The following is an 11,910-nucleotide window of genomic DNA, read 5'->3' as shown; positions in this document are numbered from 1 at the left end:
CTCAAAAAAAAAGAAAAAAGAAAAGAAATGTGATCCCCAATGTTGGAGACAGGGCCTGGTGGGAGGTGTTGGGTCTTGGAGGCAAATCCCTCATGAATGGCTTGGTTACCAGAGGTAATTAGTGAGTCCTCACTCTAATAGTTCACACAAGAGCTGGTTGTTTGGACCCTCTCTCTCTCATTCCCTCTCTTGCCATGTGATGTGCCTGCTTCCCCTTTGCCTCCTGCCTTGAGTAAAAGCTTCCTGAGGCCTCCACAGAAGCCAAGCAGATGCTGGCACCACGCTTCTTGCACAGCCTGCAGAACCGTGAGCCAGATGAACCTCTTTTCTTTGTAAATTATGCAGCCTCGGGTATTCCTTTATAGCAACATAAAACGGACTAATATAAGGAGATAATACATAAACAAATAACTAAATGATGTCCAAGCCATAATAAGGGCTATGGAGGCAAGGATCATGAGTTCTTAGGGACGAGGGTTAGGGAAGTCTTCTAGAAAAAGGTGATATTTGTGTTGAAACCCAAATAAAGGGAGACAATGGGCCCTGTGATGAATCAGGGAAGAGCATTCCAAGTGGAGAGGACAGTGAGGGCAGAGGACCCAGGGCAGGGAGAACAAACTCAGCACAAGGGAGCCAGGTTGGCTGGAGGAATGAGCAGAGGGGAGGGAGGTAGCAGAGGAGGCCACAGAGGTCATGAGAGGAAGGGACAGGGATGGGAAGGACTCCCAGATTTGGGGCTTGAGTGCCTGGGAGGATTGGGAGGAAAGCTGTAGAGGACTGTTGGTCTCCAAGGGGGATGCTGAGGGAGCCTGGAGCTCAGGTAGTCTGGGCAGGAGGTAGAAATATGGATGCTGTGATGGTCACGTGGTTTTGAAAGCCTCAGTATCAGATAGGGCACCCTGGGGAGAGGCCCAGACTCCGCAACGTTTAGAGATTGTCTAGGGGGCCAGGAGTGGTGGCTTACGCCTGTATGCCCCTCCCTACACTTTGGGAAGCTAAGGTGGATGGATCACTTGAGGTCAGGAGTTCGAGACCAACCTGGCCAAAATGGTGAAACCCCATCTCTACTAAAAATACAAAAATTAGCCAGGCGTGGTGGCGCACACCTGCAGTCCCAGCTACTCAGGAGGCTGGGGTGGGATTATCGCTTGAACCCAGGAGGTGGACGTTGCAGTGAGCTGAGATCACACCACTGCACTCCAGCCTGGGCAACAGAGCAAGACTCTGTCTCAAAAAAAAAAAAAAAGATTGTCTAGGGGAGGAAGGACCAGAAAAGAACCAAAGAAGAAATGACCAGGTTCATACAAGAAGGTTGGAGAAGGCCGGGTGCAGTGGCTCACACTTATAATCCCAGTACTTTGGGAAACTGAGGTGGGAGGATCATTTGAGGCCAGGAATTTAAAATTAGTCTGGGCAACATACCAAGACCCTGTTTCTACTGAAAAAAAAAAAAAAGGAAGTAGGAGAACACCACAGAGCCATTGTACGGGCTCAGGGAGGTAGCCTCTGGGAAGGAGGCGGCAGGCCTGGGGCCCAAGGCTACCAGTGGGTAAGGCAAGGATCTATGTGACCCCAGGCAGGAGCAGATTGGGGTGTAGTGGGGAGTCCATAAGGACCCTAGACCCAAGTAACAGGCTCTCCAAGGGGCACAGGGGGTCAAGGAGACTTTGTCTGGTCCTGTCCCTCAGAGGCAGGGCTAGGGCAGTGGAAGTCTCTCTCCCTTGCCCTGGGAAATCCCCCCTCCAAGACAGGCCTTGTCATGGGAGTGGTGCTGGGCCCAGACCTGGAGGGGGGATGTCACAGGCTGGACAGGGCAGACGTGTGGGTGTCAACCTCAATTCTGCCCCTTCTCTGGGCCTGAATCCTATCTCTTCAGTGGGGTGAAAACGCTAGTCCTGCCCTGACCCCAGGAAGCTATGAGACTTGGACAGGAGCCTAGAGGTCATCCATGCTTTTTTACATTTTATTTTAGAGATAGGGTCTCACTTTGTCACCCAGGCTGGAGTGCAGTGGCACCATCACAGCTCACTGCAGCCTCGAACTCCAACTCCTGGGCTCAAGAAGTCCTCCCGCCTCAGCCTCCTGAACAGCTAGGACTATAGGCGCTTTTTAAAAAAAATTTTTTCAGAGACTAGGTCTCACTATGTTGCCTGGTCTCAAACTCCTGGGTTCAAGTGATCCTCTTGCCTTGCCTCAGCCTCCCAAAATGCTGGGATTACAGGCATGAGCCACAGTGCCTGTCTCACCCCTGCCTTTTAAGTAATAGCCACAGTTGCTGCAAACATAGGAAGGTACAGGACAGGTGGGTCTCAGTTTCACCATCTGTCACACAGGAAGCCCAGTTTCTCCACCCTCAATCCTGGGGCCTACAATCCAGCCTCCACATCTCAGCCCAGGTGAACTTTCTCAAACCTCTAGTGTCCTTGCCCTGTCACCAATCTTCTATGGCTCCATACTGCTCTTTGCCGTGTTCCCACTGCCAAGTTGCTTCCCTGGATGACCACCATAATGATCTGCAGTTCTGTGCTGCGCTGTGGTTGGTTCTGTCCCATGCACTGGCCTGGATACTCCCTGGGACATGGCAGGGACCTGACATATCTTGGAGCCAGGCCCAGAGAAGGGCCCAGTGAAGGTAATGTTGGGCTGAGGGCTGGGCCCACCTGCTCCAGCTGCAGCTGCAAGGTGTGCTGGGCCGCCACGTCCCCCAGCGCAATCTCCACGTAGGGGTAGCTGGAGTTGGCCGTGGGCCGCTGGGTCCGCGTCGACTGGATCTCCTTCAGGGGGAACTTCACCATCAGTTCCTGGGAGTAGGGGGAGAAGGGCCGGACAGGCCTGTGGGTGAGGACAGTCTCAACCACTCTTACCCCTCCCCTGCAAATCAGATCTACAGGAGGCAGGAGACTCACTCCAGTTCAAGTACCAGTTCCCCAGTGACTTGTGTGACCTTGAGCAAATCACTTTACCTCTCTGGACCTCAGTTTCCTCACCTGTGAAATTGATTCAACAAATACTGATGATGCATCTACCATGTGTCAGGCACTGCTTTAAGTGCTCTAAGTGCTTGGGATACAGAGGTATTGGTGCCCTGAACTTCACATCAAAGTTGCTTCTTGTGAACACCTGCACCTCTTTTTTAAATTTCCTTTTTGTGGAAAACGGGGCCTCCTGTGTTGCCCAGGCCAGTCTCAAACTCCTGGGCTCAAGGAATCCTCCTGCCTCTGATTCCCTAAGTGCTAGGGTTACAGATGTGAGTCAAGTACCTAGCCTGTCTAGGGGCTTTTCTTCTGGCCCAGGAAGCAAATTTAGACCACATACAGGGAAAGTCAGAGTGATAGAGAGTTAATGCCTCAGAAAGAAGCCCTTGCTAATGACAGATGGGAAGTGTTGAATAGATACCCCAGCTCCCTCATTCCCAGGAGAGAAGCAAAGCTCTAGGCTGTCTCTCAGGGCTCCCCAGCTGGACTGACCTCCAGGTGACCACATCAGCAACTTGCTTGCTAACACCCCCTCTACTGGCTCCATCCCTTCCCCGTCTCACTTCCTCACTCCAGTATTTCCTGGAATCAACTCTAAATCAACCACTTGCCCTGGAATCCCCGTCTCAGGGTCTAGTTCTGGGAGCAAAAACTAAGGGGGTAACAGGTCCTACTTATTAGGAGCTGAATCACGTCCCCAACCAAATTCCCATGTTGAAACCCTAACTCCCAGTGCCTCAGAATGTATTTAGAAATAAGGGCTTTAAAGAGATGACTAAGTTAAAATGAAACTGTTAGGATGGGCCCTACTCCAATATGACAGGTGTCCTTATAAGAGGAAATTAGGATACACAAAGAGATACCAGGGCTGCGCGCACACAGAGGAAAGGCCATGTGAGGACGCAGCGAGAAGATAGCTGTCGGCAAACCACCAAAGAAACCAGACCTGCTGACACCTTGACCTTGGACCGCCAGCCTCCAGAATTGTTAGAAATCAACTACTGTTGTTTAAGTTACTCAGTCTGTGGTCTTTTGTTATGGCAGCCCAAGCACACAGATGTACTATTTGAGTGCATAGGGTATGTTTTACCTCATCACACCTTCACAACAGCCCTATGGGTGGGCTCAACTCTTATCCTTATTTTCCAGATGAGGAAAGCAAGGCTCAGAGAGGGGAAGAGACTTGCCTGAGATCATGAAGGTTGTAACCAGTGGAATTGGGCTTCGGCGGCTGGAGGTCTTGGCCCCTTGGAGGGGGTAGGGGACCAGGGAACAGAGGGTGGTGATGGCAGTGCCAGGCTGAGGCCACTCACATGAGTCTCTGTGCTGAGAAAGTTGAGGCCATTGTGGTTGACGGCAAGGATGCAAGGGGCTGGCACAGCAATGTTGCTGCAGCTCTGGATGAAGAAGAAGGAGGAGCCGAACATAGGTAAGGCGCTGAGGAGGCCTGGGCAGGGAGAGGGGGTGGCAGTTACGTGCTGGGCAGGGTTCACTGACAACAGCCATGGCCCTGAACTGCACAGCTTCTCTGGGCTGTATCCAGCCAGTGCAGGAGCCCTCAGTCTGGGTCTCCTCCCATCTCTCTGGCCTCGCTTCTCACGGCCTCTTCCTCTATCCCTGCTTGCAGCTCTTCTTCCTCTGCTAGGGCCACTTTGAGCCTAGGTGACAGCTCCATAAAAATTGTAAAGACATGTTTTCTCCAGGCAGGTGCTCAGCTTGACCAGCACTGAAAAATGCCTTTGTGCAAAGAAAGGTGCCTCCACACCCATGCTCCATGACCACCCTCCTCAGCAAAGCCCCCTGTGATCACCTCCCCTCCCCTGCAGCTCTTACCCAGAAACTGGGCACGGGCCTGGTGGGGGCTGAGCGCCTGTGTCTGCTGCCGGTGCTGGCTGACCAGGTTGAGCCAGGTCGAGCCTACTGTTGTACGGTAGAGCTGGGCTGGGATGTACTCCTGGACTTCCCGCCTATGTACGGAGGGAGGGGAAAAAGGTCCCGAGTGAGCTCCCAGGCTCAGGCAATCCTCACTGTGCCGCAGGCATGCAGAGCAGACCTGATCTATGCACCTCCCTGGAAGACTAAATGCTAGGGAGTGTAAATGGGCCAAAGGTGGGGTAGAGGCGCCCACAGTGCCTTGGTACTGCTTAATCATGGCCGGGGCTAGTACCACTAGGATCCCTGTTTGCAGTTAAGGGAACTGAGGCCCTCAGAAGTTCACTGACTAGTTCAAGGTTACACAGTGACTGAGTGAGTGAGCAGCATGGGTTGGTGGGGGCAAGACTTGAACCCAAGGCAATTTCATCCTTTATACTTTCTGCCCCCAAGGAGAAGTAAAAGCCAGAGGGGTGAGAGGAAACATCAGGGTGGGCAAAGCAGCCACAGGGCTGGGCAAAGCCTTGAGCAAAGGAGTCCTGGGCCTCCAGGCTGAGGCCCCTGGGCATCAGCTTGTCCCAGTCCTCTTCCCTCTGACACATGCTGGCTGCTACCTGAGGCAGACCCTTTACCTCTTTGGACATCTGGAAAATATCAGTAGCAGTCCCAGCCCATCCTGACCAGCTGGAGCTGCAGATGAAGGGTTGGGAGAAAGCCAGGAGAGAGACCCCCTGCTCCCAAGAGATCCCCTGGGTAACATCTGTCCTTCTTTCCACTGCTGGGGTAAGGGCCTGGCATCTGAACCCAGTCTCCCCAGTTTTGGATCCTGGTTCCCCCACTGTTAGCTGGCTAGACTTCAGTAAGCCATATAACCTCGCTGGGCCTTATCTGTAAATAGAGAAAATAAAATGAAGTTGGGAAGAATAGCTGAGATAATGCAGATGCAGGATCCCTTGCAAAAAGTAGTAACTCAATTATTATTTTCATCCAGGATTGGGATTATATCTTTATGTGCTTCTTGCTCTTTTTTTTTTTTCTGTTTTGAGACGGAGTCTCGCTCTGTCGCCCAGGCTGGAGTACAGTGGCACCATCTTGGCTCATTGCAAGCTCCGCCTCCCAGGTTCACGCCATTCTCCCGCCTCAGCCTCCCGAGTGGCTGGGACTACAGGCGCTCACACCACGCCTGGCTAATTTTTTGTATTTTTAGTAGAGACAGGGTTTCACCATGTTAGCCAGGAAGATCTCGATCTCCTGACCTCGTGATCCGCCCGCCTCAGCCTCCCAAAGTGCTGGGATTACAGGCGTGAGCCACCGGCAGCTGGCCGCTTCCTGCTCTTTTCATTTAAAATTATACTTTAAAAAAAAAGAGCTTTAGGCTAGGCGCAGTGGCACGTTAAGATTACACCTGTAATCTCAACACTTTGGGAGGCTAAGGAGGGAGGATAACTTGAGCCCAAGAGTTTGAGACCAGTCTGGCCAACAGGTAAGACCCCTGTCTCTACAAAAAATTTAAAAATTAGCTGGGCATGGCCGGGCATGGTGGCTCACGCCTATAATCCCAGCACTTTGGGAGGCCGAGGCAGGCGGAATGGCGTGAACCCGGGAGACGGAGCTTGTAGTGAGCCGAGATCGCGCCACTGCACTCCAGCCTGGGTGACAGAGCGAGACTCCGTCTCAAAAAAAAAAAAAAAAAAATTAGCTGGGCGTTGTGGCATGCACTTGTGATTCTAGCTACTTGGGAGGCTGAAGTGGGAGGATCACTTGAGTCCAAGAGGTCAAGACTGCAGTGAGCCGTGATAGGGCCACTGCACTCCAGCCTGGGTGACAGAGAGAGACTCTGTCTCAAAAATAAAATAAAAATAAAAATAAGGAGCTTTACATATTGAGCCCTTACTGTGTTACAGGTGCTGGAATATACATGGTATGGACATCATCTTACTATTCTTTTTTCCAGGGGTTCTCAAAGTGTGGTCGAGGGGGTTGAAAACCATTTTCATCACAACACTAGGAACTTGTGGTTTTCTCTCTTGTTCTCTCACAAGTGTACAGTGGAGTTTTCCAGAGGCTACATAACATGAGATGGCAACAGGCTGACTGCAGAAGCAGATCTGGGAACCCAGCTCCCTTAAGTCAGACAGTACAGAGCTTTGAAAATGTAAAAGTACAGAGCTTTGAAAATGTAAAATTCCCACTAATTTTTTTTTTTTTTTTTTTTTTTGAGACAGGCTCTTGCTCTGTTACCCAGGCTGGAGTTCAGTGGTATAATCACGGTTCACTGCAGCCTCGAACTCCCAGGCTCAAGTGATCCTCCCACCTCAGCCTCTCGAGTTACTGGGACTATAGGCATGTGCCACCACACCCATGAATCACTAAATGTTTTTTGAAAATATAGTCATTTTTCATAAAAAGTTATTTATATTGACATTTAGTGGGTTTATTATTTTTATTTTTAACTGAATTAATACATCAATATTTTAACAGGGTAAATATATTAATTGATATAACCCACATAAACAAAAGCTCTTTGAGGTCCTCTTTTTTTTTTTTTTTGAGACGGAGTCTTACTCTGTTGCTCAGGCTGGAGTGTAGTGGTGCAATCTCAGCTCACTGCAACCTCTGCCTCTTGGGTTCAAGCAATTCTTCTGCCTCAGCCTCCCAAGTACCTGGGGTTACAGGCATGCACCACCATGCCCAGCCACAAGGTCCTGTTATTATTATTATGATTATTTATTTATTTTTTTTTTTTGAGACGGAGTTTTGTTCTTCTTTCCCAGGCTGGAGTGCAATGGTGTGATTTCAGTTCACTGCAACCTCCCTCCGCCTCCCAGTTTCAAGTGATTCTCCTGCCTCACCCTCCCAAGTGGCTGGGATTATGGGCATGTGCCACCATGCCCGGCTAATTTTGTGTTTTTATTAGAGATGGGATTTCACCATGTTGGCCAGCATGGTTTTGAACCCCTGACCTCAGGTGATCCATGCACCTCGGCTCCCAAAGTGTTGGGATTACAGGCGTGAGCCACAGGGCCCAGCCTATTATTATTATTATTATTTTGAGATGGAGTTTCGCTCTTGTCACCCAGGCTGGAGTACAATGGCACCATCTTGGCTCACTGCAATCTCCACCTCCAGGGTTCAAGCGATTCTCCTGTGTCAGCCTCCTGAGTAGTTGGGATTACAGGCGCCCGCCACTATACCTGGATAATTTTTTTTTTTAATTTGTATTTTTAGTAGATAGGGGGTTTCACCATATTGGCCAGGCTGGTCTCAAACTCCTGACCTCAGGTGATCCGCCCACCTCGACCTCCCAAAGTACTGGGATTACAAGTGTGAGCCACCGCGCCCGGCCGAAGTGCTCTTTTCAAGAGTGTAAAAAGGTCCTGAGACCAAAAATTTGAGAATAACTGATGTACACTGTGAGCATTGATTATAACTTAGAGAACATCAGTTTAAAGGCTGTCTAGGCCAGCCAGGGTGGCTCATGCCTGTAATCCTACTGCTTTGGGAGGCTGAGGCAGGAGGGTTACTTGAGCCTAGGAATTCAAGATCAGCCTGGACAAAGTAGCAAGACTCTGTTTCTACAAAACTAAAAAAGTTCAGCCTGGGCCACACAGCAAGACCCCGTCTCTATAAAAAGTGGTATATCGTTGTTTTTTTTTTTTTTTTTTTTTGAGACGGAGTCTTGCTCTGTCACCCGGGCTGGAGTGCAGTGGCCGGATCTCAGCTCACTGCAAGCTCCGCCTCCCGGGTTTACGCCATTCTCCTGCCTCAGCCTCCCGAGTAGCTGGGACTACAGGCGCCCGCCACCTCGCCCGGCTAGTTTTTTTGTATTTTTTAGTAGAGACGGGGTTTCACCGTGTTAGCCAGGATGGTCTCGATCTCCTGACCTCGTGATCCGCCCGTCTCGGCCTCCCAAAGTGCTGGGATTATAGGCTTCAGCCACCGTGCCCGGCCTAAAAGTGGTATATCGTTTTTAAAAAATAAAGAAAAAATCAATAATTAACTAAATATATAAGTAAATAAAGGCTAACACCCATAATTTACTTGATGACTCCCTGTTGCTGGATATTCAGGTTACTTCTGATCTTTTGCTCTTGTAGCAGCATTGCAGTGAATGTTTTTGTGGCTAAATCTTTCTGCATAGCCACGTGTATTTCCTGGACCACAGGGAACATGTGTCCTGAAACCTTTTTTTAACATTACCTTTGTTCTGAGCTAATAATACCAACCAGAAACAACTTGTGAAAGAGAGGCGGGGTCCCAGCTCCTATGGCTAGTTGGAAAACTTCAGCCCCCAGGCAAGGACAGCCCCTTCCCAGACAGCCCCACTGGTATAAGAGGGGAGTCTGGGGGCCTGGGGACAGCCAGCTCTGAGGAGGGTGGAGGTGGGCTGAGAGGGCAGGGTTGCCTGTCCACCCCAGCTGAGACAGGAGGGCAGGTGCTCACACGCTCGGCAGGTAGAAGTGGTCCTTGGCGCGATGCTGCAGTGAAGCCAGCTTGGACACCTGCTGCAGCAGCTGCTCGCTGGGCTGGCTGGCCGGCACGCTGCTGAAGAGGCCCTTCAGGTAGTCAGGCAGGACCTGCAGGGAGCACCTGGGTAAGGGGCTGCCAGGCAGGCACACGTGTGGGCACTTGGTTGCAGGGGACTGGGGACATGCATGTTTAATGATTGCAGCCCCATCCTCTTCTGGGATAGGATGGCCTATTACTTTCCTGGGTTTTGGAGAATGATGGCAGAAGCACGTAAGGGTGATGTGGGAGGGCTGTGGCCTTGATGCCCATGAGGGAAGTCCCCACAGCAACCTTGCCAGGATGTGGGCTGGCTGGTGAGAGCAGAGCATCAACACTGCAGTGTGGTCATGTATCTATCGGGCCTGCTGTTTCTCAAAACTGAGTCTGCCTGAGCCACAGGAGGGCTTGCCAGAATAGATGGCCAGGTTGGGCTCCAGAGGCTCTGAGGCAGGAGGTCTAAGGCGGGACTTGAGGATTTGCCGGTCCACAAGCCTCACATTGAGTAGTATGGTGCCGGACTGCACAGGGCTATGCTTCAACAGTGACACCATGTGACCACAAAAGCTACGTGACCATATTGTGTACAATTCCTGAAGTTTTGGCACCAGTTCCACAAAAACACACACTTTCTGTTCAAGCACTTCCACACATACTGGCACAGTAGGAGAGAACCCAGACTTTGTACCATGATCCTGACTTAGAGGACTTCCAAGTCTCACAGAATAACACACAGACAAAAGTGACAATACTAGCAAAGCCTGGCTTAGCACTTGGAGCAAAGGACAGGCCCATGTTCAGAGAAGGAACACATCTGAAGGAAAGGGGAACGCAAAGAGGGCCTAATGGAAGAGGTGTTTTTTGGGGACAGCTTGCTGGGAAGGACTTAAATAAGCTGGGAAGTACAGATGGAGGGATGGCATGCACAAAGGCCCTCAAAGGTAGTGAGGGCTGTTTCGACTTCTCCAAAGAGACCACATAGGGGAGCAAAGGCATCAGGGTTAGAGACGTCCACAGGGCCTGAATCATGAACACTTCAAACGCCACAGCTGTGGAGTCTGACTCACAGGCCCAGGGGAGCCTAGAAGGTCCCAGAGTCCAGAGAAACCCACGTGTGCTGACCTGGTTGTAGTGCATGGTCACATATAGCTCATTCTCGAACTTGAATGGCTGATCCCAGAGCACACGCCGGAACCACAGCATGTAGCCGCCGTCCACCTGCTCCATCTCTGAGGCCACATCCAGGATGTAAGCATGGCGACTGAGTGGGCACACATGCTGGCCTGCAGAGAGCAGGGAGGCAGGGCTGGGTGGGGGCATATGTGCACACACATGTATGCACCTGTACAGAGCATGTGTATAGACCCCAACCTGCTACCCAGCTGAGGTATCACCTCGGGCAAGCCACCTGCCTGTTCTGGGACACAGCTTCCTCATTAAAGGAGAGCGTGTTTGTCGAATGGGGTGTCCTATGTTTTATTGAAATGTTGATGACCACAGATGGTAATAACTCCAAGGCAAAGCTTTAAGTAATGCTCCATTTCTCCTGGGGAAAGAGGGGCTGCTGAAGAGTGCCCCGAGTGTGGCCTGCCTGCATCTAGGAAAATGCCCTGCATTATCCTCAGAGAAGGCCCAGCTCCTTTCCAAAGGAGGCTGGGGACAAGGACAAACACAAGAGGCCTCAGACTACGAGACCTAGTGGGTAGCTTTCTGCAGACCTCCTTCAGGAGAGACCCCTTGCCAGGCACCTGGCATAGGTGGGGGTGGGGAGGATTGGGGTCTGAGCCTGGGAGAGGCTCAAGTTTTCCTCTTTTGCACTGACATTTTTGCTACCCATCTCACACCTGCAGTAAAATCTTACTAAAGAGAGGGAGTTTGGTATGATTACATGATTACCACTATGCAGCTGTGGATAGGTCACAACTTCTGTGGCAGGCTGAATAATGACCCCTGCAAAGATGTCCAGGTCCTAATCCCTAGAACTTCTGAATATGTCACCTTCCTGGCAAAAGGCACTCTGCAGATGTGATTAAGTTAAGGATCTGGAGATGGAGATGATCCTGGATTGTCCAAGCAGGCCCAACATCATCAGCACAGGGGTCCTCATAAGAGGAAAGCAGAAGGGTCAGAGTCAGAGGAGGAGATGTGAGACCAGAAGCAGAGGCTGGCAGGGAGAGAGATTTGAGGATTCTACACTGCTGGCTTTGGAGATGGAGGAAGGGGTCATGGACCAAGGAATGCAGGTAGCCTCTAGCAGCTGGAAAACGAAAGGAAACAGATTCTTCCCTAGAGCCTCCAGAAGGAACCTGGCCCTGATGCCATTTTCATTTTAGAACTTCTGACTTTCAGAATTACAAGGTAATATATTTGTGTTTTTTTAAGCCAATAAATTTGTGATAATTTGTTATAGCAACAATAGGAAACTAATACAGCCTCCCTGCCTGAGCCTCAGTTTCGCTACCTGTAAATGGAAAGACTAACAGTCTCCACTTCATACAGTTGTTGTGGGGATTAAAATAGTTCACAGAATGAAATGCTTTTTTTTTTTTTTTTTTTT

General features: G+C 50.5%; 1 protein-coding gene across 2 annotated transcripts in view; it reads right to left on the bottom strand.

Annotated features, from left to right (window-relative positions):
• Positions 1 to 11,910, bottom strand: part of MYO15A (myosin XVA) — a 74,049-nt gene that overhangs the window by 3,249 nt on the left and 58,890 nt on the right. For both annotated transcript variants that reach the window (XM_023191736.1, XM_023191737.1), the window contains 5 exons: positions 10,476 to 10,636; positions 9,291 to 9,424; positions 4,809 to 4,942; positions 4,289 to 4,422; positions 2,661 to 2,801 (listed from right to left, as the gene is read on the bottom strand). In XM_023191736.1, coding sequence (XP_023047504.1) covers positions 2,661 to 2,801; positions 4,289 to 4,422; positions 4,809 to 4,942; positions 9,291 to 9,424; positions 10,476 to 10,636 — 704 coding nt within the window. The remainder of the gene's footprint in view (positions 1 to 2,660; positions 2,802 to 4,288; positions 4,423 to 4,808; positions 4,943 to 9,290; positions 9,425 to 10,475; positions 10,637 to 11,910) is intronic.

The sequence above is a fragment of the Piliocolobus tephrosceles genome, chromosome 16 (assembly GCF_002776525.5).
Source record: "Piliocolobus tephrosceles isolate RC106 chromosome 16, ASM277652v3, whole genome shotgun sequence".
NCBI classification, from domain to species: Eukaryota; Metazoa; Chordata; class Mammalia; order Primates; family Cercopithecidae; genus Piliocolobus; species Piliocolobus tephrosceles.
The sequence above is the reverse complement of the archived record's forward strand: the minus strand, read 5'-3'. Positions and strand labels throughout refer to the sequence as shown.